This window comes from Pan troglodytes, chromosome 2 (genome assembly GCF_028858775.2).
Source record: "Pan troglodytes isolate AG18354 chromosome 2, NHGRI_mPanTro3-v2.0_pri, whole genome shotgun sequence".
In the NCBI taxonomy this organism is placed as follows: Eukaryota; Metazoa; Chordata; class Mammalia; order Primates; family Hominidae; genus Pan; species Pan troglodytes.
The window spans coordinates 63,022,330-63,048,052 of NC_086015.1; the positions used below are offsets into that span (position 1 = coordinate 63,022,330).

At 37.0% G+C, this 25,723-nt stretch overlaps 1 protein-coding gene across 49 annotated transcripts in view; it reads right to left on the reverse strand.

Moving 5' to 3' along the window:
- CFAP20DC (CFAP20 domain containing) overlaps window positions 1–25,723 on the reverse strand; it is a 304,345-nt gene that overhangs the window by 273,726 nt on the left and 4,896 nt on the right. For 45 of the 49 annotated variants that reach the window (XM_054682027.2, XM_054682023.2, XM_063805987.1 and 42 more), the window contains exon 4: window positions 20,058–20,130. The exons of the other annotated variants lie outside the window; for them this stretch is intronic. In XM_054682027.2, the coding sequence (XP_054538002.1) occupies window positions 20,058–20,130 (73 nt within the window). The remainder of the gene's footprint in view (window positions 1–20,057; window positions 20,131–25,723) is intronic. 49 annotated transcript variants of the gene reach the window in all.

Consider the following 25,723-nt stretch of genomic DNA (forward strand, 5'->3'; position numbering starts at 1 on the left):
CTATGCAGCCCTAGATTAGAAGATGAAAGCAGCCTAGGTCCCCCTAAATGACCCTGCAGGACAGAGCTCCTATCGTTGGCCTGCAATGAATTGTAATATGAACAAGAAATGAAGCTTTACTGTGTTAAGTAAGCCACTGGGATTTGGGGATTATCTGTTAGAGCAGTTAGCCCACCTGACTGATATAACTACCTAATTTATAAAACAGATTAGCAGAATGGTGACACTTTCAAAATGTACTGAGGATGTCATGTATTTGCTTTTAGTGTATACTTTAAGATAGCAGTTTTCAAAATGTGGTTAAGGGATTCTTGATTCTCAAAGGGTAGTCTGGGGATAGCTAAGGGTCTGCAAGATCCCTTCAGGAACTCAGTGAAGTCAAAACCATTTTCATAACAATACTAACATGTTATTTGTTTTTCACTCTCAGTGTCTCACAGCATATAGTAGAGTTTTTTAAAAGGTAACATGATGTATTATATCACAACAGATTGAATTAGAGGCAGACAGGAAAATCTACCTGTCTTCTATAATATTTAGCCAGAGATTAAAAAGATTTGCAAAAATGTAAAATAATGCCACTCTTCACTAAATTATTTTTGTAAGTATAATTTTGGAAAACATAGATATTTTATGTATATGTTTTTATAGGTATTTATGCTAACATGACATGAATTTATTATTATTTCTAAATAATAAATACGTTTTAAATCACTCAGTGTTAATTTCCAACATGGTAAATATTGAGTTACAACCCACATAAAGAAAAGCTCTTTTGGGCTCTCAATGCTTATTAAGAGTGTGGAGGGATCCTGACCCCAAAGAGTTGAGAATTCTGTTTGTTTTACAATAAAGTATGAGTATATCTTATAGACATAACATTTTAAATAAAATAAACCCATATTACCAATGCATAAGAGACAAGGATAGGAGGGTCCTCACTTGACTCGTTTACTCAAAAGCCACAGGATCTAGAACACAATAGGTGCTCATATATATTTGTTAAATTAATAAATTGTGTAATAGTGGTAATATCCACTTTTAACAGTGCTGTGATAATTGCATGAAATAATGTGTGTGTGTGTGTCTGTGTTTATAGTAGGTTATCACTGTTCACAATTATTTGCTATCTCCCTTTTACGTAGGAGATTGAATACATCTCTGCCCTGTTGATTCTAGGCTTGGCCATGTTAACTGGGCTGGCCAATGAATGCAAGTAGAAGTAACATGTGCCACACATATATGAGGAGAAGCTTTAAACTCAATTGTGTGGTTCTGGTGAGACTCTTGCTCTTCTGCTCTCACCTTATGGACAGTATGTCCCAAATAGGGGCTGTTTGTTCTATCCACGTTCTGGAACGAGAAGACACAGACCAGATACATAGTCACCCTATAGATAAAGCAGAGCTTCATCCTACCTGTAGCTCTCAGGTAATGTGAGACAGCTATGTATGAAATTTTGTAAACCATCTTAGCAAACCTGGCAAATACAGCTTTATATTTGTGACCCCAAACATCTTCCCATGTGTTCCTCCAGGCTCTCTCTTCTTTTGCTTGCTGACAAGATATAGAGGATCCAGTAGAGGACTCTAAGGCCCTAGATGGAAGATGGAAACAGTCCAGGTTCCTTGGCCTAATGTATTATAGATGTTCAATAAACCCAACCATTCTAATCAGTGTTATTATTTAGCTAGAGAAACACTAAAGAACTGTAGCTTAGTGCTTAAATGACTGCACAGTGCATCTAAATTAAGACAATTTAGATAGTATCATTAAGATAACCTTAGGATTCCAGGTAAATAAAGTACATGACCTAGGACAAGAGTGGCATCGAAGTATAATAGATCTGACTATAACGAAAAATTTCAGCAACCATTTACCCATGAATGCCAGTAGAGGGGCTCAAGAATATCTGTAGAAGTCACTGGCAGGTGACTGAGAGAAAAATAAGTTCTAAGGTGACTGTCAAGTGTCTATAATTAAAGAGCAGTGGAGTGGGTGTATCAGTCCATCTGCCCACCCTGCCTAAACTGCCTTCTTAGGGAATCTCCTCCAGCTTACAACCTCTAAAATTGAAACCAGCTTTAGAGCACTTAGCTTAAAGCCAATGATTGGCCAAGGACCAATCCTGATTATTATTTCAAATCTCTGAACCAGCAGCTACACAGATTGAACCTGGTCACACAATGATGAGATAGAGTGATGTACTGGCAGCCATGATTGTCCATACGCACAATGGTAAGCAATCAGAAAAAGCTGGTATACAGAACGAAATGGAAGAACTGAGCAGCAGACTTACAAACAAAATCAGAGATGAGAGTAGCTGCGGGGAAGAGAGAGACAGAGAGAGAGAGAGACCTGTTGACAACTCTCACCTCCCACGAGGGCTGGACCAACTTTTGCAGTTGGGTTCCTTAAGATCTCTCCATGTTCTTCGAGTACATATCTTTTTACTTGAAATAATATAAATAGATTTCTGACCTTAACAATCAAATGATCATTAAAATAAGTTGCTTTGTTTTTTGCCTTGCTAATCCTGACCCAAGCAAAGAATCTGACTTATTTCTGTTGATTTTTGAAGGGGAGGAATGGGAGAGAAGTAGAAACCTGAGGTATCATAACAGAACTGACCTTCTGCATTTGAGAGTCCAAAGTATTTGCAGAAATAAATTCATTTTTTAAAAGTGTCAGAAATCATGATTATGAAATCATAATACATGTTCATCTTTTTGCAACTCAAGCACTAAAAGGCAGCAAAGATATAAAGAATAGAGGCTAGAGAGTCAGAAGTCCAGAGCTTTAGTCCTCGTTTTGCCACTAAGAAACTGCATCCTGAGAGATGTCATACCCCTTTTCTGGGCTTCAGGATTTTTCCTAAAAAAAAACAGGGAATTGGATAAGATTTGTAGATGCTCTATAATAGAGAATTGAGCTGCCAAAGCTTTTTAAAAGTTTATGCTAACACATTAGTTTCTAAATACAGTGAATTTGTATATTTATTTCAAATCATTGCTTGTAGCATATCAATAATCATATATGGTTTTAAATAATGCTAAGGGATAGTTTACTTTCCAAGTTATAGATCAATGGCATTTAACCTTAGAAAAAAGAGAATGGTAATGTCTATGTACATGAAACAGAAAGGTTGTTCCTACTTACTGCTAATAAATGCAACCAACCACCTACTATACTGAGAATTTCACATTACTGTCATTGTTTGAAATAGTTTATTATAATATCTTTTAAATAAGAAATGACATAAAACAAAGATCACTAATGTGTTCTAATAAACAAGGGCAGATGACTTCATTTTATTAAAGTTGTCCTTGGGGAGTTCTATTATAGGCTTATACTCAAACTCGGAGTTTTTATCTAAGAGCCAACTGTGGTGTTCCATAGCTTTAGTATGGCCTTGAAAACATTTACTTGAATATATTTCAAGAAATACATGACCATTTCAAGAAAATTCACTCATTACCTAAATTCTCCTGCCTTTACATATTCTTTAATATAGTTACCATCCTGCCAGTAGAGGTGTGGTGGAGAGAAATGCACTTCATACATGGCAGAGCAAATTAAAAGGTTAAATTAAGGCCCAGTTATTAGTATTCCAGGAACTAAGAGTTGAGAAAAGGAAAGCAGAACACTTTCTTAGTCCTGTTCACCTGCTTTCTACTCTCTTGTTTTTTTTTTTTCCTTTTTCTAATCAAAGAACAACACCGACAGTATATCAACACATTTCAGTATAATACAAAATAACAAGCACTACTGAGGACCAACCATGCACAGAGAATTCTTCTAGGTGCTGTACGGATTACACTGATGACAAGATGTAGTCCCTGCCCTCAAAGTAATCATGTACACAATTATGAGAACACCGAGGAAACAGAGATGTTACTACAACTGGAGGATATAGGAAGTATTTATGAAAGATAATGCATTTGAGTTTGACCTTAAAGAACGATTAGGGTTCAAAAAGTGGAGAGATGGGATTAGGTTGGATGAAAAACTTGAGCCAAAAGCTGAGAGCCTGTAAGGTGCTCAGCAACCAAGGTGGCTATGGCAAGGAGGAGGAGTGGAATGAATTATGGAGAGAGAGGTGCCTGATATCAGATCCAGAAGCCTAGGGTGCCAGTGACCACCAACTTTGTGGGGCAACTGGATAAAGCAGCTTGGGCTGCAGGAAATCCTAATTTTTTTCCTACGGACTCGGGCTAAGACCAATATCTAAAACTTAAAATTCAAATACTGATCATTTAAAAAGTAAAAACAAATGTTAGAGTACCTCGAAACACAGAATTTAAATGTGGTTGAAAACTGCAACATCAGCTTTATTTGACTATGTATTATTACCCAATTTTAAAAAGAAGGTTGAACCATATCAGTGGATTTCAACCTTATGAGGGAGGAATGGCATCCTCTATTTACATAAAACATATAAACATTTTCATCCCAAAATGTACATAAGATTGAAAAAAGGCAGGATGAATTCTTTTGTTTGAAGTAACAGAGGGGATTCAGAAGTGTCTAAAAAGCAATGGATTGGATGATTTTTAATTATCTAACTCCAGCTAGCTCCAAAACTCCTTTTCTATGAATGGAAATTCTAAATGTATTACTACCTTGCCAATTTTAGGCCACCCATATCTTCATTCTGTCTCCCAAAAGAAGTATACCACAGAACAAACTGAAGCCAAATTAAAGGGAGTCTAATAATGCAAAGAATTAGAAAACTACTGAAAGAAGGAAATTAACATTTACTGATCATGTACTACCATGGCAGGTACTATACTGTAACCAATCTAAAGTCCAATGAAATCTACTGATGTCTATTGTAATATCTGGGCAATGTCTTTTACAAATGGGGCTTAGAAATGGAAAGTTCAACAGTAGCCTCATTGGGATCTAATTGCTCTGGCCCCTCAAGATCTCATGGTCTATTTGGAGGTGGAGAGTTGGTTGTTGAGATGTCTAAATAATAAGACCATTATGTAATAAATGCCATTAACAGACATGTGTAAGTGCTATTGTAAGATATATTTGTAATTTACTACATGTATGCCATTCTATCAGTCATTTCTATGAATCCAAAGAGTCTGAGATATTTTTACATCCAAATCAGAAACTTCACAATTTATGAGAAAAAAAATACAGAAATGAGGAACCCTAGAGACACCAGCCCTTCCCAAAGGGGGATTCTTCTTGTATTTACAACTAGCCAACTTATCAAAGCCAAATGCCAAATGACTTCATAAGATTCCATGATATACTTGAATTGCTAACAATAAATTTAATTAACTACCAGAATACAAATGAAATACAGTGAAAGGGAAGAAGAACCAAACCAGAGGAGACATTTCTCTTGACCAAAGGAAAAAAAAAGTGAGCTACATATCATGGGATCAAAGAAACATATCTACTTGGCACTGCCATATCAAAAAAGGGAGTGCATTTGGAGGATCTGTGATTTGCTGTGAATTGTCTTCAAACATCACTGTTAGTGAAGGCAAACAGGGGCAGTGGAAAATGAGAAAGCCCTGGTTATTATGCCTTAATTCATTGGAAGTCTATCTGTTATATCTGTTTTTCCCAGGTCCTGCTTCTTCACAATTGAACATTTCTATCTATGGTTCTACTTTGGTCTGGTCACCTGTAACTCCCTTCATACCAGAACTCTGATGCCAGGACTTCTTGCAGTTGTCTTTTAAATAAATAACTAGCATCCATACCAAAACAACAGCAATCACTTTTTTCTTCATATTTATGCCCATCATTTCTTTCCAGATAGAGAACTTGCATAAGTCAATAGTCAAGGAGGCTCCCAAGGAAAAGCTGCATCTGTCTTTAGGGACAAGTAGCATGAAAGTAGACAGGCTCCATCTGTCTTTAGGGACAAGTAGCATGAAAATTTCACAAGGAAAGCAGACATGCCCAATTTGTCTCGAAATGTTTCACAGGAACAATTTAAAAATTAAACAGCAATGTACTCTTATCTATATTTAAAGAATATAAAACTTATAAATTAAAATATACTGTGCACTTAGAGTTTGGCATTATTGAATTTAACCCTCTTAACTACCCAAAAAACACATATAATATCAGTCCCATTGTACAGATGAGGCTTTGACATACAAAGGTGTTCAGAAACTTGTCCCAGGTCACCATGCTAATAAGTGGTAGAGCCAGTAACTCCCTAGTCTATAATCTGTCCCATCACAGGACCCTGACTTGTGCCCTGATAATTGATATGGCAATCATTTAACTGCACAGTGGTTTAACAAATGTATGGCCTTTTATTATTTTGTTTTACATACTAAAAACACTTCCAAATATTTGTATATGTGCATTTTTTCTTTTCTTTTCTTTTAGCTTTGAACATGCATCTAGTTTGTTTAAAGAATATTGTAAAAATAATTTAGAAAAGTAAAATGAACCAAACTAAGAAACAGGAAAAAAAAACTTTTCATAAACATATGTTTAATAGATAAAGGATATGCAGCTGATTTATATACCTACCACATATGTTATCAAAAACTTCCACATAAAACCTATTTTAAGGCATGCAAATTTCATATATTAAGAAAGTCAGTATGCAAAGTATCTTAAAGTGCTCTCTTCACTAATGCGTGTAACAAAATATACTGATTATGCAAGTACATTTAATTTGACATAATTAAAATAATGAGATTTAAATACTGATTTTTTAAAAAGAAAAAATAGAAATTGAAATTAGCCACAAGATGCGTTCAAAATATTAATGAAATGTTATTACCACTTTAGTGTACAATACTTCTAGTTTAAAAAAGAGCTGCTACTGGCCATTGTTGTCTAGTTCTCAACACATAGTTTAGAGATGTATTCCCTTGGTGACATAAAAGATTTCACTGGATAACATAGTAATTCTTTGCATTTGGTTAACATCTCTGTTACAAATAACTTAAAAAGCTACAAAGCAACCACTATTTTCTTTAAAGGAAGGCAATGAATGACCAAAAAGATAAGAAAGCAAATTTTCCACAGGAAGAGTTGTGCATAGTTACATGGATACAATCTCAAAAGCTGTCACTAATGTCATCGTGACCTAAAGATATCAAATTTAGGTATGCTCTCAACTCCAGTGGCTTTAAAGAGGCTGAGGAAGACCGATGACATATGAAAAGATCAGGTCTGCAGCTGTGAGGCCATATTCACTTTACTTAGTTTAAAGTTTCAAAGGAGCCTACTGTCTCTAACGTCACTGAAGAAGGAAAGGTAGGAGCAAAATTCAATAGGGTAGAAGACTCTGAAACTTCTATTAGATTTATTTTCTGACCTCTGTCTAGCTCACTAGTAACAGTACGGAAAAAATAACATAAGAGTAACTTTCATTAAATTGGCTTGAGGCTAAAGCTTTGTTTGGAAGCATGTCCAATTTTCCATATTATAGAAATGAAAAAGGAAGCTTTGAGGTCTACATGGACCTAAACTCCCTAAAATTCTTAGAAAAAGACCAATGTCTTCAATTAACTCCAGCCATTAAAATAAAAGAGTTAGCATTACCATTTACTGTGAGGAAATGGAAACACCAAATTAAAGTGTTGAGTCCACAGCCACACAACTAGGAAGCAGAGCAAAAGGAAAAGACAAAAACTCTGGAATGAGCATCATAAATTCTGTATTGAATTCCAGGTTAAAATCATCAAACTCCATTCAGATACAATTTCAAATTCAGAATACTGCTATGCAAGGATCACAAAGGATCAGTTAAAATTTGTAAGGATGAGGTACACTTTCAGGGTTTTTTTTCTTTTTTAAAGAATTTAACTTTTGCTTTCAACCTTTATCAGATTCCAAATGCAAGTAGTACTTCAAACAGCTAAGGGCTCAACACATGAAAGCTTGTACATAGCAATAATATTCTCCATGACCCAAGGGCTAAGAATCCTAACCTCTCCAAACAGCACATGATGCACACCAGAGGGTCTCAGTGTTTTCAACCCATTTATTGAAAAAGCACTCGCTGAGCTGCATGAAAATGAGAAAAATAACATCAGTTCACTAGAGGCACAACAGTACAAAATGTCTATCAAAATTCATTGAGATAATGACAAAATCAGGATAGAAAAAGGAATTAATGCAGCTCAACAATATTCAGAAGATGAATACAATTCCTGTCAAAAATATAATATCCCAAAATCATTTAGTGTGATTGGCAGCATCAAATAGAGGAAAATGAACTTCTATTTCAAGATGCAGTTGCTTCTTTTCTAAGAGCTCATGTTTGTAGTGCTCCTCCTGTGCACCAGATGTCTGCCCCCAGGCTCTGAAACACCTAGCAAACCACACAGGGAAGCCACAGGCCTCCCAATGCCTTGATGATGCAGTTTGGAAGGTACCAAAAATAAAATAAATTTTAAAACCTGTTGTTTTACCTTCAAGTGAAACCGTTAGACACAGTTACACTAAAATATTTTGGAAAAGAAAACTGCAACTAATATTATGAAATAAGCAAGTCAAGATGATTTTTGTAAAAAGCAAGTAGGTCTTTTGTGGGTTGACACCTCGACCCTGAAAATGAGAGAATTCTGTTACTTCACTGCTCATCATTCTATGTGTTAGTACAGTAGTAAACACTCCCTTTGCTCTGCATGCAAAATGTAATGTGCTTAGATAATTGCTGGTCAGGTCATGAAGTTCTGAAACAACCTTATCCACAGGCATACGATCCTGAATAATACAATTTTTGATCTTAAAGAAAAAAGAGGAACCAATAAAGAAGAGTTAAAGTTGTTTCTTAGTTTTCATTTAAAAAAGTCTAAAATGAATTCATCACATTTGGGATGCAAAATGCTAAAACAAAATAAAGATTTCAGTAAAGTCCTTCCTTTAATTCGCAGGCATTTAGCTCTTATAAAGGTAAAGATAGAAATATCTCAGCATGAAAGAAAGACCTTTCCTTCCTGAAACTCTACAAACAAAACTGTCTTATGAGAAGCCCCTTGAGAAGATATAAAAGGCTTAGCTCTTTCAACTTATATTAAAATTAAATAAAATATTTACTATATATCTACTACTTATGCATATATGTATAGTCAAATAGAAAAATAACAATATTTACAAGTAAGGCAGCGTGGCAAGGGGGTAGAGAGCATAGGTTCTAGATTCAGGCTACATGTTTGAATCTTAGCTCTAAGAGTTAGTAGCTGGCAAGTTCCTTATCCTTTCTAGGTTTCAGTTCCCTCAAATAATAAAACAGAGGTAATAATTATGCCTACCATCCAGGCTAATTCTGAGGATTAATTGAGCTAAAACAAAGTGCTTAGAACAATGATGATGTCATAAGTGCTTAATGTTAGCCATTATTATTACTTTACATTAGCTTTCTCATTTAATGCTTATGACAGACCTGTGAGGTAAGTATTATTACTCTCACCCCATAGGGTGAGGCAGGTTAAGTAATTTGACCAAAGTCCCACAGAGGTAAAGCAGAATTTGCCTACAGATCTGTCCAGTTCCCAGCCTATAATCTTACTTCCCCCTAATACTTCATAAGTTCCCCACAGATCTTGCTCTTATGTTATCATAACATTCATCAAGATATATTTAGATTTCCTTTTAAATGGATCTTTCACTCACAGAGTAACCTCTGAGGACAGAGACTGGGTGCTGCTTCTCCCTTCATTCATTAGTCCACCCATCCTTCTGCCCGTATGTCCGTATTTCAGAGCCTATTACGTGTCATGCCTTGTGCTGGGCGCTGGGATATCAAGCTGAATAGAACAGGCTCCATGTCTTCATGAAACTTGAAGTCCACACAAAAAGACACATAATTAAATAAACATATAATAATTATAAACTGTTACAGTTGTAATGAAGGAAAAGAAAGGGGTACTAGAAAAGGCATAAGAGATGAACCTCATTCAGTTGGGGGAAAATCATAAAAGGGCTTTCTGAAGAAGGGACACTTAAGTTGAGATGAGGAGGCTGAAGAGGAGGAGTTAGCCAGGCAAAGAGATGGGGACAGAAACCACTGTGCACAGGACCCTAAGAAGAGACTTCACCTGGTGCGTGAGGAAGCAAAGAAGCAGGTTGGCAGCCAAATTGTGAGCTACCAGCAGAGTGAGTGCTATGAGATGAGAAGGGAGAGGTGAGACCAGAACACCCAGGAGTACTGTGAATTGGGAGTTTATCCTCAGTTCAATGGGAACTTCAGTTGGTTTTTAGAAAGACTACTCTACTGCAGTCTGGAGACTAGAATGAAAGAGGACAAGAGAAGAAGCTGGAAGTCCACTGGGAAGCTCTAAGAGTGGGGCAGGCAAATGTGATGGTGGTTTGGGACTAGCAGGGTAGTAGCAAGCGTGGGGAGAAGTATACAAATTCGAGGTATATCAAATCCCCCATGCCTAACACGATGCCTGACAATAAGAGGAATTCAATTACCTATTGACTGAATGAACGAGTAATTCCTCAAGCAGAGCTGTTGCTGGTTATCAAGCCCCAACTACCCCATATGCATAATCATCCAGTGGGCATGGGAGACATAGAAAGATGCTGAGGAAATGATGACTACATCTGTAAACCAGCTGGCAAGACTTCACTTATGAAAACTTCTTGATGTATAAATGTATCTTTGTGAAACAAAATGCCTCTCCCATTCTGACAATGAAAAATTTTAGAAGCCAGATACCTTTCTGTTATGTGACTTTCCAAGCTTGTTAGAGAAATGTATTATTTAAAATAGCCTAGAGCTATGCTGCCAGAAACATAGTAAAACACTGAGGGTGCTGAAAGAAAGCCCTTTCATTTAAGGGGGAAAAAAAGCAGTGCAGCAATGCATAGAAAGACAATCCATACTTGTTATTCCACTTTCCTTCCTGTAAAAACATGATCTCTGTCATTACTTCCTAAAACAGCACTATATTTTGATTGTCTATCAGTAACAAATTCACATAGAGAGTTAGCATATTTTCTCACAATCTGATAAATTCCCAAGGTCAGGAGAGAGAATGTCTTCCCCATGTTATTTAATAATTTTGATCTTTAATCCATAAGATATCTATTTTGTTAAAACTATAAAACTGAAACCATTTGGAAAATCCAAATGTTTGTCCATGTAGATAAGAGAACAAGGTAATCTACTTCTATAGTCAACTGAATTTAAAATATAGTCATTATCCCCAACACCCCTCGAAATGTTTTCCTATCCTTAAATAGGTCAAGAGCATCAGTAATAGGATAAGAAAGAAGTCATCAGGTTTACTCAGATATCAACTGCTCTCTGGCTAGGACTAAGTTAAAGCTAAGATATTCATTGATTTCTCAATAATTAAAGCTTTAAGTTTTTTTTGTTTTTGTTTTTGTTTTTTTTGAGACGGAGTCTCGCTCTGTCACCCAGGCTGGAGTGCAGTGGAGCAATCTCGGCTCACTGCAAGCTCCGCCTCCCGGGTTCACGCCATTCTCCTGCCTCAGCCTCCCTAGTAGCTGGGACTACAGGCGCCCGCCACCACGCCTGGCTAATTTTTGTATTTTTAGTAGAGACGGGGTTTCACCATGTTAGCCAGGATAGTCTCGATCTCCTGACCTCGTGATCCACACACCTTGGCCTCCCAAAGTGCTGGGATTACAGGCTTGAGCCACCGTGCCCGGACAGCTTTAAGTTTTTTAAAATTAGTTAAGACAGTCTATTGCCTTGGCTAAAGTAATAAGCTCTAGTGTTTGGGGGCACAAATGAAGCTTAATTTTGCATAGAAAAAGAGGGCTCATCGGCAAAAGATTCTGTTCTAAGGTTCAGCCAAATGTCTTGTACAATTTTGATCAAAAGGCCAACTACCAGCACCCTCACCACTGCTTCTGATAGGGAGATAAGAAGAATAACTGGGCCTATATGGGATTCTATGGGTTGTTAAGGAGCTTAAAAATAAAATATAATTTACCTTCTTCCATTTGGCAGGAACCACTTTTCCCTACACTGAAAATAAAGTTTTGTGTGATCCCCTCTACCTTTAGCATGCCTTTGGAGTCTTGAAAATGCTTTTTCTGTAGAACCAGAAAGTGATACGTGAGTGCATCAAACAATGCTTTAGTCCTGTTACTCTAAGAGCTATTTTGAAGAAACCTAGTGACCATGGCAGATGATGAAAGAAGATCTTAGTAAAAAGTTTACTGAGATTTAAGACTGAATAAAACAAACGTATAAATTGTTCTATCTTTTATCACCCAAGAAGACAAGATTGTATATTGATAGTTAAAATTCATATGTTAACAACATATAAACAAATCATTAATATCTAAATTCATATAAATTAAAAGAAATGAATATTTCTCAAATTTATGCCACTCTCATTTTATTAAGAAAGCTCTTCTTAGTTTGTACCAAACTTACTTAGTAAAAGTAGTATAAAATCATCTTTTACGAGGTGGCTGGCAATATGGCTGAATAGGAACAGCTCTGGTCTGCAGCTCCCAGTGAGATCAACCCAGAAGGCAGGTAATTTCTGCATTTCCAACTGAGGTACCCAGCTCATCTCACTGAGACTGGTTGTACAATGGGTGCAGCCCAAGGAGGGCGAGCCAAAGCAGGGTAGGGTGTCACCTCACCTGGGAAGCACAAGGGTTCGGGGAACTCCTTCCCCTAGCCAAGGGAAGCGGTGAGGGACTGAGCCATGGGGAGCAATGCATTCCAGCCCAGATACTACACTTTTCCCACGGTCTTCACAACCTGCAGACCAGGAGATTTCCTTGGGTGCCTACACCACCAGGGCCCTAGGTTTCAGGCCCAAAACTGGGCAGCCGTTTGGGCAAACACCAAGATAGCTGCAGGAGTTTTTTTTCATACCCCAGTGGTACCTGGAATGCCAGCGAGACAGAACCATTCACTCCCCGGGAAAGGGGGCTGAAGCCAGGAAGCCAAGTGGTCTAGCTCAGCGGATCCCACCCCTACAGAGTCCAGCAAGCTAAGATCCACTGGCTCGAAATTCTCGCTGCCAGCACAGCAGTCTAAAGTCAATCTGGAACACTCGAGCTTGGTGTGGGGAGGGGCATCCACCATTACTGAGGCTTGAGTAGGTGGTTTCCCCTCACAGTGAAAACAAAGCCACCTGGAAATTCGAACTAGGCAGAGACCACTGCAGCTGGGCAAAGCTTCTGTAGCTGGACTGCCTCTCCAGATTCCTCCTCTCCAGGCAGGGCATCTCCAAAAGAAAGGCAGCAGCCCCAGTCAGGCACTTATAGATAAAACCCCCATCTTCCTGGGATGGAGCACCTGGGGGAAGGGGCGGCTGTGGGCACAGCTTCAGCAGACTTAAACGTTCCTGCCTGCTGGCTCTGATGAGAGCAGTGGATCTCCCAGCACAGCACTCGAGCTCTGCTAAGGGACAGACTGCCTCCTCAAGTGGGTCCCTGACTCCCATACCTCCTGACTAGGAGACACCTCCCAGCAGTGGTCAACAGACACCTCATACAGGAGAGCTCCAGCTGGCATCTGGCAGGTGCGCCTCTGGGATGAAGCTCCCAGAGAAAGGAACAGGCAGCAATCTTTGCTGTTCTGCAGCCTCCACTGGTGATACCTAGGCAAACAGGGTCTGAAGTGGACCACCTGCAAACTCCAGCAGACCTGCAGCAGAGGGGCCTGACTGTTAGAAGAAAAACTAACAAGCAGAAAGGAATAGTATCAACATCAACAAAAAGGATGTCCACACAAAAACCCATCCGAAGGTCACCAACATCAAAGACCAAAGGTAGATAAATCCACAAAGATGAGGAAAAACCAGCGCAAAAGGCTGAAAATTCCAAAAACCAGAGTGCCTCTTCTCCTCCAAAGAATCACAACTCCTTGTCAGCAAGGGAATAAAACTGGATGGAGAATGAGTTTGATGAACTGACAGAAGTAGGCTTGAGAAGGTGGGTAATAACAAACTCCTCCGAGCTAAAGGAGCATGTTTCTTACCCAATGCAAGGAAGCTAAGAACCTTGAAAAAAGGTTGGAGGAATTGCTAACTAGAATAACCAGTTTAGAGAAGAACATAAATGACCTGATGGAGCTGAAAAACACAGCACAAGAATTTCGTGAAGCGTACACAACTATCAACAGCCAAATCATTCAAGCAAAAGAAAGGATATCAGAGATTGAAGATCAACTTAAGGAAATAAAGGGTGAAGACAAAATTAGAGAAAAAAGAATGAAAATGAACGAAAAGAGCCTCCAAAAATATGAGACTATGTGAAAATACCAAACCTATGTTTGATTGGTGTACCTGAAAGTGATGGGGAGAATGGAATCAAGTTGGAAAACACTTTTCAGGATATTAACCAGGAGAACTTCCCCAACCTAGCAAGACAGGCCAACATTCAAATTCAGGAAATACAGAGAACACCACCAAAGATATTCCTTGAGAAGAGCAACCCCAAGACACATAATTATCAGATTCTCCAAGGCTGAAATGAAGGAAAAAATGTTAAGGGCAGCCAGAGAGAAAGGTTAGATTACCCACAAAGGGAAGCCCATCAGACTAACAATGGATCTCTCTGCAGAAACTCTACAAGCCAGAAGAGAATGGGGGCCAATATTCAATATTCTTAAAGACTTTTCAACCCGGAATTTCATATCCAGTCAAACTAAGCTTCATAAGCAAAGGAGAAATAAAATCCTCTACAGACAAGCAAATGCTGAGCGATTTTGTCACCACAAGGCCTGCCTTACAAGAGCTCCTCAAGGAAGCACTAAATATGAAAAGGAAAAACTGGTACCAGCCACTGAAAAAACATACCAAATTATAAAGATCATTGACACTATGAAGAAATTGCATCAACTAAGGGGCAAAATAACCAGCTAGCATCCTAATGACAGGATCAAATTCACACATAACAATATTAACCTTAAATGTAAACAAGCTAAATGCCCCCAATTAAGACACAGTCTGGCAAATTGGATGAAGAGTCAAGAACCATCAGTGTGCTGTATTCAGCAGATTCATCTTCCATGCAAAGACACACATAGGCTCAAAATAAAGGGATGGAGGAATATTTACCAAGAAAATGGAAAGAAAACAAAAGCAGGGGTTGCAATCCTAGTCTCTGATAAAACAGACTTTAAACTATCAAAGATCAAAAAAGACAAAGAAGGGCATTACATAATGGTAAAGGGATAAACGCAACAAGAAGAGCTAACTACCCCAAATATATATACACCCAATACAGGAGTACTCAGATTCATAAAGCAAGTTCTTAGAGACCAACAAAGAGACTTAGACTCCACAAAATAATAGTAGGAGACTTTAACACCCCACTGTCAATATTAGACAGCTCAATGAGACAGAAAATTAACAAGGATATTTAGGACTTGAACTCAGCTCTGGACCAACCAGAACTAATAGACATCTACAGAACTCGCCACCCCAAATCAACAGAATATACATTCTTCTCAGTACCACATTGCACTTATTCTAATATCAACCACATAATAGGAAGTAAAACATTCCTCAGCAAATGCAAAAGAATGGAAATCATAACACAGTCTCTCAGACCACAGTGCAATCAAATTAGAATTCAGGATTAAGAAACTCACTGAAAACCCCACAACTACATGGAAACTGAACAACCTGCTCTTGAATGACTACTGGGTAAATAATGAAATCAAGGCAGAAATAAATAAGTTCTTTGAAACCAATGAGAACAAAGACACAACGTACCAGAATCTCTGAAACACAGCTAAAGCAGTGTTTAGAAGTAAATTTATAGCACTAAATGCCCACATCAGAAAGTGGGAAAGATCTAAAATCGACATCCTAACATCACAATTAAAAGAACTAGAGAAGCAAGAGCAAACAAATTCAAAAGCTAGCAGAAGGCAAGAAATAACTAAGATCAGAGCAGAACTGAAGGAGATAGAGACATGAAGAACCCTTCAAAAAACCAATGACTTCAGGAGCTAGTTTTTTGAAAAGATTAACAAAATAGATAGACCACTAGCCAGACTACTAAAGAAGAAAAGACAGAAGAATCAAAAAGACACAATAAAAAAGGATAAAGGGGATTTCACCACTGATCCCACAGAAAAACAAACTACCATCAGAGAATACCATAAACACTTCTATGCAATAAAACAACTAGAAAATCTAGAAGAAATGGATAAATTCCTGGACACATATAACCTCCCAAGACTAAACCAGTAAGAAGTTGAATCCCTGAGTAGACTAATAACAATTCCTGAAATTGAGGCAGTAATTAATACCCTACCAACCAAAGAAAGCCCAGAACCAGACAGATTCATAGCCAAATTCTACCAGAGGTACAAAGAGTATCTGGTACCAGTTCTTCTGAAACTATTCCAAACAATAGAAAAAGAGGGACTCCTCCCTAACTCATTTTATGAGGCCAGCATCATCCTGATACCAAAACCTGACAGAGACACAACAAAAAAGAGAAAATTTCAGGCCAATATCCCTGATGAACATCAATGCAAAAAGCTTATCCACCACAATCAAGTTGGCTTCATCCCTGGGATGCAAGGCTGGTTCAACATACGCAAATCAATCAACAAAATCCATCACATAAACAGAACCAATGACAAATACCTCATGATCTCAACAGATGCAGAAAAGGCCTTCGATAAAATTCAATATCCCTTCATGCTAAAAGTTCTCCATAAACTAGGTATTGATGGAATGTATCTCAAAATAATAAGAGGTATTTATGACAAACCCATAGCCAATATCATACTGAATGGTCAAAAGCTGGAAGCATTCCCTTTGAAAACTGGCACAAGACAAGGATGCCCTCTCATCACTCTTATTCAACACAGTATTGGTAGTTCTGGCCAGAGCAATCAGGCAAGAGAAAGAAATAAAGGGTATTCAAATAGGGAGAGAGGGAGTCAAATTGTCCCTCTTTGCAGATGACATGATTGCATATTTAGAAAACCCCATCGTCTCAGCCCAAAAACTTAAGCTGATAACCAACTTCAACAAAGTCTCAGGATACAAAATCAATGTGCAAAAATCATAAGCACTCCTATACACCAATAATAGACAAACAGAGAGCCAAATCATGAGTGAACTCCCATTCACAAGTGCTACAAAGAGAATAAAATATCTAGGAATAAAACTTACAAGGGATGTGAAGGACCTCTTCAAGGAGAACTATAAACCACTGCTCAAGGAAATAAGAGAGGACACAAACAAATGGAAAAACATCCCATGCTCATGGATAGGAAGAATCAATATTGTGAAAATGGCCATACTGCCCAAGGTAATTTATAGATTCAATGTCATTCCCATCAAGCTACCATTGAATTAGAAAAAACTACTTTAAATTTCATATGGAACCAAAAAAGAGCCCATATAGCCAAAACAATCCTAAGCAAAAAGAACAAAGCTGGAGGCATCATGCTACCTGACTTCTACCTATACCACAAGGCTACAGTAACCAAAACAGTATGGTACTGGTACCAAAACAGATATATAGACCAATGGAACAGAACAGAGGCCTCAGAAATGATGCTACACATCCACAACCAGTTGATTTTTGACAAACCTGACAAAAACAAGAAATGGGGAAAGGATTCCCTATTTAATAAATGGAGTTGGGAAACTGGATAGCCAAATGCAGAATACTGAAACTGGACCCCTTCCTTACACCTTATACAAAAATTAACTCAAGATAGATTAAAGACTTAAACGTAAAACCTAAAACCATACAAACCCTAGAAGAAAACCTGGGCAATACCATTCAGGACATAGGCATGGGCAAAGACTTCATGACTAAAACACCAAAAGCATGGCAACAAAAGCCAAAATTGACAAACGGGATCTAATTAAACTAAAGAGCTTCTGCACAGCAAAAGAAACTATCATCAGAGTGAACAGGCAACCTACAGAATGGGAGAAAATTTTTGCAATCTACCCATCTGACAAAGGGCTAATATCCAGAATCTACCAGGAACTTAAACCAATTTACAATAAAAAAAAAAACAACTCCAGCAAAAACTGGGCAAAGGATATGAACAGACACTTCTCAAAAGAAGACATTTATGTGGCCAACAAATATGCGAAAAAAAGCTCATCATCACTGGTCTCGAGAGAAATGCAAATCAAAACCACAATGAGATACCATCTCATGCCAGTTAGAATGGCGATCATTAAAACGTCAGGAAACAACAGATGCTGGAGAGGATGTGGACAAACAGGAACGCTTTTATACTGTTGGTGGGAGTCTAAATTAAACCATTGTGGAATAAATGTGGCGATTCCTCAAGAATCTAGAACCAGAAATACCATTTGACCCAGCAATCCCATTACCTGGTATATACCCAAAGGATTATAAATCATTCCACTATAAAGACACATGCACACGTATGTTTATTACAGCACTGTTCACAACAGCAAAGACTTGGAACCAATCCAAATGCCCATCAGTGATAGACTGGATAAAGAAAATGTAGCACATATGCACCATGGAATACTATGCAGCTGTAAAAGAGGATGAGTTCATGTCCTTTGCAGGGACATGGATGAAGCTGGAAACCATCACTCTCAGCAAACTAACACAGGAACAGAAAGCGAAACACCACATGTTCTCACTCATAAGTAAGAGGTGAACAATGAGAAAACATGGACACAGGGAGGGGAACATCACACACCAGGGCCTATCAGGGGCTGGGGGGCTAGGGGAGGGATAGCATTAGGAGAAATGCCAATAATAATGTAGATGACGGGTTGATGGGTGCAGCGAACCACCATGGCACATGTATACCCATGTAACAAACCTGCACGTTCTGCACATGTATCCCATAACTTAAAGTATAATAATAATAAGAATCCTGTCCCAAGCAAAAAGAAGAATGTGAAGAAATATAAGTGTGGAAAACCATGAAGTTTGAAAATAGACCAGCTTGGCCAATGGATTGAAATTGTGTAACATCCAAAAGAGTGATGCAGAACTACCTAGATGGAATGGAAAGATGTCTTACATAGCTACAGGCATACCTTGTTTTACTGAGCTTTGCTTTATTGCACTTTGCAGATATTATGTTTGTTACAAATTGAAGGTTTGTAGCAACTCTGTGTCAAGAAATCTATCAGTGCCATTTTTATAACAGCATCTGCTCACTTTGTGTCTATAGGTCACATTTTTGTAATTCCTGCAATATTTCAAACTTTTTCAGTATTATGTATCTGTTAGGGTGACCTATGATAGTGATCTTTCATGTTGTAATTGTTTTGGGGTGCCATGAACAAACCCCATATAAGATGGTGAACTTGATTAATAAATATTGTGTGTTTCATGGCTTCACTGAAAAAAAATCATCTTTTACTTAGTAAAAGCAGTATAGAATCATCTTCCTTAATAAGAAAAATCATTTATTCTGGCATGGAAAATAAAAACCTAAGCTCAGACCTTGGACAGCTATTAATTAAAAAGAAAAATAAGAAAATAGCATACCTTAAATGTAATGGTTAATTTAAAGTATATAAATTTATTAATAAAATCTTCAACAATACTCAATTCTATGCAAGTGTACCAATCAAATGTTATTTTCATTCTCAATAACATCTCACATAATAGATAGCTCAACTGAGTAAAGGTTGTATATTTTCATTTTTGCTAAACAATCTCCATTTAAAACAAATATATTGCTAGCTGTCTATATGTAAATAGGAAGGAGTAATACTTCTAGACAAAGTAAATATTATTAAAATAAGATATTTCAATCAATTTTTGACCAACCATAGTTTTGAATAGCAGACCGTACAAAACATAACATCGCCCTTCATTCAAACCAAAATCTCAAACTTTTGGATTATATATTTCTTCAAGTTATAGGTCATTTATTGTCAAAATAATAATCCTTTGATATTTTCTTAAACAGATGAAATTTGCTTTCTTTTCCTAGGGAAATGCCAGACTATAGTGATATCCAAGAAATATGATTAAATTAGTTTAATTACTTGATGTTGACTTGATGTAAGTCACTGCTCTTTAATGCAAAAACTGCCACTTGCAATTAATGATTGTTGGTACTGCTTCAATTGATCAAATGTCTAATACACACAAAACATTCAAAGAAGTTCTGTATATCTTACAGCAATTCAGTGGAGAAGTCTTGTCCCAGGGGTACGTAAATCTGAAGTACAAGAAACCTCTGGATCAATCCAACTAGAATGAAGAGGAAATACACATTCAAATGTTCGAAGCATTTATATGTGCATATAAACAAACACAATCACAAACCATCAACAAGCTGAAGATTTTAGCATTTCAGTAATACATAGAACTGCAAATAGCACTACCTATGAGTTACAACCTCATTACGAAAGCAAAAAAAATTGATGAAAATAAAATCAAACTTACAACAAATGTTGTCTTTTAAAGTTCCATCTGTGGCCTTTGTGAAATTTTTATTAAAATTTTAAAAATAATAAGTTTTTATTATTTTTATTAGGTTGCAAGAGAATGTACACATAGAACTGCATTCAACAGAGACATATAAAATTGAACTATAAATTCCCTTCAAGGCAGCCATAAAAGCATGTGGCAATTATTTTTATTCACTGGCAGTTTTAACTGTACTAAACAACTTAATAAAAAACAATAGATCAAGAAAACAATTCTAATTATGACAACTACAACTGAAGGTTTGATGAGCCATAGCTAATTCATATGGTTTTAAATGTGTCCACAATGAGATGAATAGAGGAACATATTTTCATTTAAACCTTTTGTTAATTAACATATATTTAATTAATTTAATGTTCACTGAGGACTGATAGCTTTTATTCCCTATTACTAGCTTCATCTGGATTAAAAATATTTGCAGAGAAACCAGTCCCTACAGCATTTTTGACAGCTAAATTCTACAACTGCTTAAAAAATCAATTGATTTTATATTACCTCTCCAGATCTGTTCACTTAATGCCTTTCCTCTTAGGTTTTGAACTTTTGCTTGATCTCTCAATTATGGTGCTCTTAACAGATGTTTTTAGTATGACACTTCCTAAAACATGCAATTTACAAACATATTTTCCTGCTGTGGGACTTTTTGGGTAGAAAATGGAGATGTCTTGATTTATCTGTGAACCTCTCCTACAAAGCCAATAGTACAGACCAACACGTGGATTAAAGACAAAAAAAGGCAACTAGTCTAAAACTCATGCTATTTTATATTATTCCAACTTAGTACGCTTAACAAATTAAGGGATTTTAAAGTAACAACACGTTTTTGGATAGTCTATATAAAGAACTTCTGGTATATGATTCCCATTTTGCAACATTCCTGAACAACTTATAACAGTTCCTATGTTTTATCCCAGATTTACATTCTAAACAATAAACATATTTGATCAAATATGCATAACATTTTTATCAAACATACAGGGATAACCTTTGCTTAAAAGTACTAAGCTTCTGCTTAGTACTCTCCAGAGGGCCATCAGTACTGTAAGCAATGTAACAGAAATAAGAGATCACAGGCCTTGATCCTAGAAAATTCTCTAGAAATCTGACTTTACCATATTTATGGGAAAAGCCAGTGAGGCAAGCAGAGCTCTGGTCTACAAAAGCAAAGTGAGATACCAAAATGAGGCCAACTTAAATAAACCATCCTCAATGAATCTCTCTTGCATCTTGCATTGATTGGCCCCACAGTATTTTTCCATTGCACAATGGCCTCTGTAAATAGAGCTGAGAGAACAGCAGGATAAGTGAAATCAGTCTTTAAAAAAGGTCCCTAATTTATGTCACAAATCTCACTGAATCAGCACTGTTCTCTTCAAACACAAAGAGTTACACACATAGGGCATTTTTATATGAGCATTTTTAGATATAAAAGAGTTCTTACCCTCAAAAAAAGAAAGTTTTGTAATTCAACTTTCTCACATATAGAAGCCCCAGTTTCCAAAACGTTTCACTTCTAAGATTAAAAGAAATATTATGATACCATATGGTGATGATCTGACCAAAAAAAAGTACTTTAATAACATTTGACACAGACTGATCCTGTGTGTCAGATGCTAAATAAATTCTATAGTAACATTTTTTTCCAGTGGCTTAGTATATTTAAACTGACTATTCATGTCTACATTATATTTAAAATCACTCTCTCTAAGTAATGTTGAATGTGGAAATTCTGTTAGTCAAAAATGTCCATCAAGTACATAAAATTCATAAAAATTTAGTTTCTTCCTGAAATATGCAGCTTTTTACAGTTTTATAATCTGTTGTCTGTCAGAAACAAACTACCTACTTTTTTTCTCCCACTTCAACACACAAAACAGGAATTAGTTATCTGTTCATCATGGGCTATTCCATATCCCTTGAGCAAATTAGAAAACCTGTGTGGGCCCTTTTACTTTTCATCTGTAAAAACTGGGTTAATAGTTTAGATTTACAACTCATAGGATTATTTATATGGATTAAATTAGGTCTACCATGCAACGAAGATTACTGAGCACCTACTACGTACAAGACTCAATGCTGAAGTTTTTGCAGTAAATAAGACATACATGCTCTCTGCCCTTTTAGAATTTATATTCTAGCTCCATGAAGGAGAGAGTCAGGGTGCTATGAAAGCATATAACCCCGGGTCCTTGCAGGAGAAGAGGATGATTAGTGAAGCTTTTCTTGAAGGACAAGCATTGAAACTCAGCTGGGATGAATACACAGGAATTGACTGGGCAAGCGGGATGGGTGTAGGAGAGAGGAACAAACGTTGCTGGCAGAGGGAGTACTCCATCCTATGATGGAAAAGGATGGAGTAGATTGGATAAACCTAAAAAGGGCTTAATGGGCTGATAGGAGAGACAGAAGAGGAAATGCAGCAGGAGACGGGTTTGGCAAAGTAGAGAGGAAACCAATTACGTGGGGTCTTGAAGACCATGTGAAGAATATAAGTCATCCTAAAATCAATGGTAAACCCCTCGTACATTAATTCATTTATTCGACAAAGATTTACTGAATGTCTATTCCGGGGGGTAAATGCTGTAGGTAGAGGGTACAGTCTGTGCATGGGTGCCAAGGTGATAGTGCACCGGACTATGTTTCAAAACAGCAATGGGACCTGTATGGTTGCAAAAGCACGAATGAGAAAAAGAGTAATAGGAAATAGGTCAGAACTAAGAAGGGCACCAGATACTGCAGAGTCCTGTAGGTTTTTGAGTTTTAATCTGAGAGAGATGGGACATTTTTAGTGGAGGAGTAACATTACTTATGTGTTTCTTACAATTTAAAAGTATTACTCTGGCTGCTAATTTGACAATAGACTGTAATACAGAGGCCAAGTCAGAAACAGGGAGACCAATTAGGTTACTACAATAATCCAAGCATGAGATACTGGTGGCTTTGGCCAGTAGCACTGGAGGTACCAAGAAGTGATCAGACTCTCAACCTATTTTAAACATAGTGCCAACAAGACCTTCCAGATAGACTGAATGAAGAGAAAGAAAAATCAAAGCTGATTTAAAAGCTTTTTTTCTAAGCAACTGAAAAGATAAGTTGCTAACAGCAGAAATGGGGCAGCCTGAAGGAGAAGGAATTTCGAGGAGGAAAGACCAGAAGTTAGGCTTTGGACATATTGTATTTCAGCTGTCCAAGCATAGAAATGTCAAGTAAGTAAGATGATATTCAAGAAGTCTAGAGTTAGGAGAGAAGTCTGAGCTGGAAATGTAAGCTAGAGTAAGACAGAGATGGCATTTAAATCCATGAGCTGGAAGCTGATAACCAAGGGAGTAAGTGTAGATAGAGTGCCAACGACTGAGTCCAGGGACGCTGCAACATTAATTCAAGTTGGGGAAAAGAGGAAGAACCACAAAAGGAGGCTAAGAAAGAAGAACAGTGAAATGGGAAGAAAACTAGGAGTATGGACATCTTGGGTATGAGTGAGGAAAATATAAGAAGGAGGTGTCAACTTTCTCAAATGCTGCTAATATGTGAAGTAAGATGAGGGCTGAGAACTGTCCACTGGATTCAGGAAAATAGAGGCAGATCAAAGCCACTGAGGGGTTTTAAACAGAGGAAGTCATGACAAGATAAAAATGATACTAAAGTGGGGGCTTGAGGAGGCCTGGGGAAACCTCATAAAGGTGACCTCATCCTCCAGAGCAGCTGAAATGCAGAACAATGCCAGGCTTCAGGGATGCTACTCCCCCGAGACACATCATTTGATTCAGATGCCACAGGCAGAGAAAACAATGGTTTCAAACATGAGCCTCCAACAGAAAGCTCTGAAGAAGACCCTCCAAATGACATATGTTTATGTGTGACAGAGCTGCTTCTCATATGGGCAACTCTATATAATGTGTTCCAGAGTGAAGAGCAGCAGGGATTTATTTATTTAGCTGGTGAAGGGTTTACTCAAGTCTCATTATCAAGGCCAGCTGGTTACAATGAAAAATTATGACCCAAATTGTCATAGTTTCATAGTATGGCAAATTTAACAAACTTATTGAACACCAACCATGTACCAGGCACTGAGTTAAGGGTACAAAGAAGATGATTCAGGAAGATCCCTGCCCTAGAGAAGTGCACAATTCTGATAAGTAATATCATAATTTCCTTTATTTTATGTGTTTGAGATCCTCAAATACAAGTTAAATCAGAAATATTATTTTTTAAAACGAAAAACATACTTAATTTCATTACTAAACTTTCTTCCTAAGTAGTACCTAATACAGACAGAAACACAAATAGGGTACCTAATGTCAAGTTTGCATAAATAAAGTGGATGTTTACTCTTAAAATAGGAATACATAACGGTAATTGAATTTAGAAATGTTAATTAAAAGCCAATTATCTATTCAAGGCATGTCATTCAATTTAAATTTAACCATACAAACTTCACATAGAAGGTCATTTTACACAAGTAAAAATAGCTATAACTTTCTGTTATCAAAAATTCCAAATAACCTTAAAGGCATCAGTGCAGGGCAGACTATATAAACTTTCATTTGTTACAGTGCTACACATGATATAGAAAAGCCAGATTAACTTTTAATTATAAGGCATTGTACAAGAAATACATTAAAAGATTTTTCTGTTTTTTTACAATTAAAATGATCATCTTTCCATTTAAAAAAGTAATTATGACACATTAAACTTGGTTTATTTCTTAAAAAAAAAACTTCAGATAAAAATGGAAAAGCAGAGCTTGTATTTAATCATTCAGTCTTTAGTAGAGGAGGACTCTATCTCAGAATCAAATGAGAAAGGTTACTAAAAGTGATTGATTTTATTAATAAGGTAACCATGTGCATAGATACTGAGGGCATTAAATGAAAATACAGGTGGGCTTTATAAGTTAAGAAAAAAACAAAAGAACTAACACTGGCTTAGAACAAAGTCATATTCCTGAAAGTCAAATGTATCTACATGTCTTACAAAACCAATATCCTTAAAAAGATGTCCTGTGCCTCTTGCAAGAAGATGAAACCACAGTTTCAGACAGGTTTCCCTGGATCATCTTAGTTCACCTCATTTATAAGTACAAATATATATGGAAATGCAAAAAACCTCCTATTACAGACACACACACACACACACACACACATGCAGAAACTATTAGGAAAGCATAATCTTTAAGTGGCAATAAATTAAAAACTATCTTTAATGATGATTATCTCTTCTTTTTTTTTCCAGTCTCTTTCGTAGTTTAGAAAGAAACACTGGCAAACCACTTTAAAATAAATCATCTTTCACTTATAACTTCTATGGCTAGTTTATGTCTTAGAAATCTAAAATATGCATGTAGTAGCTTGAA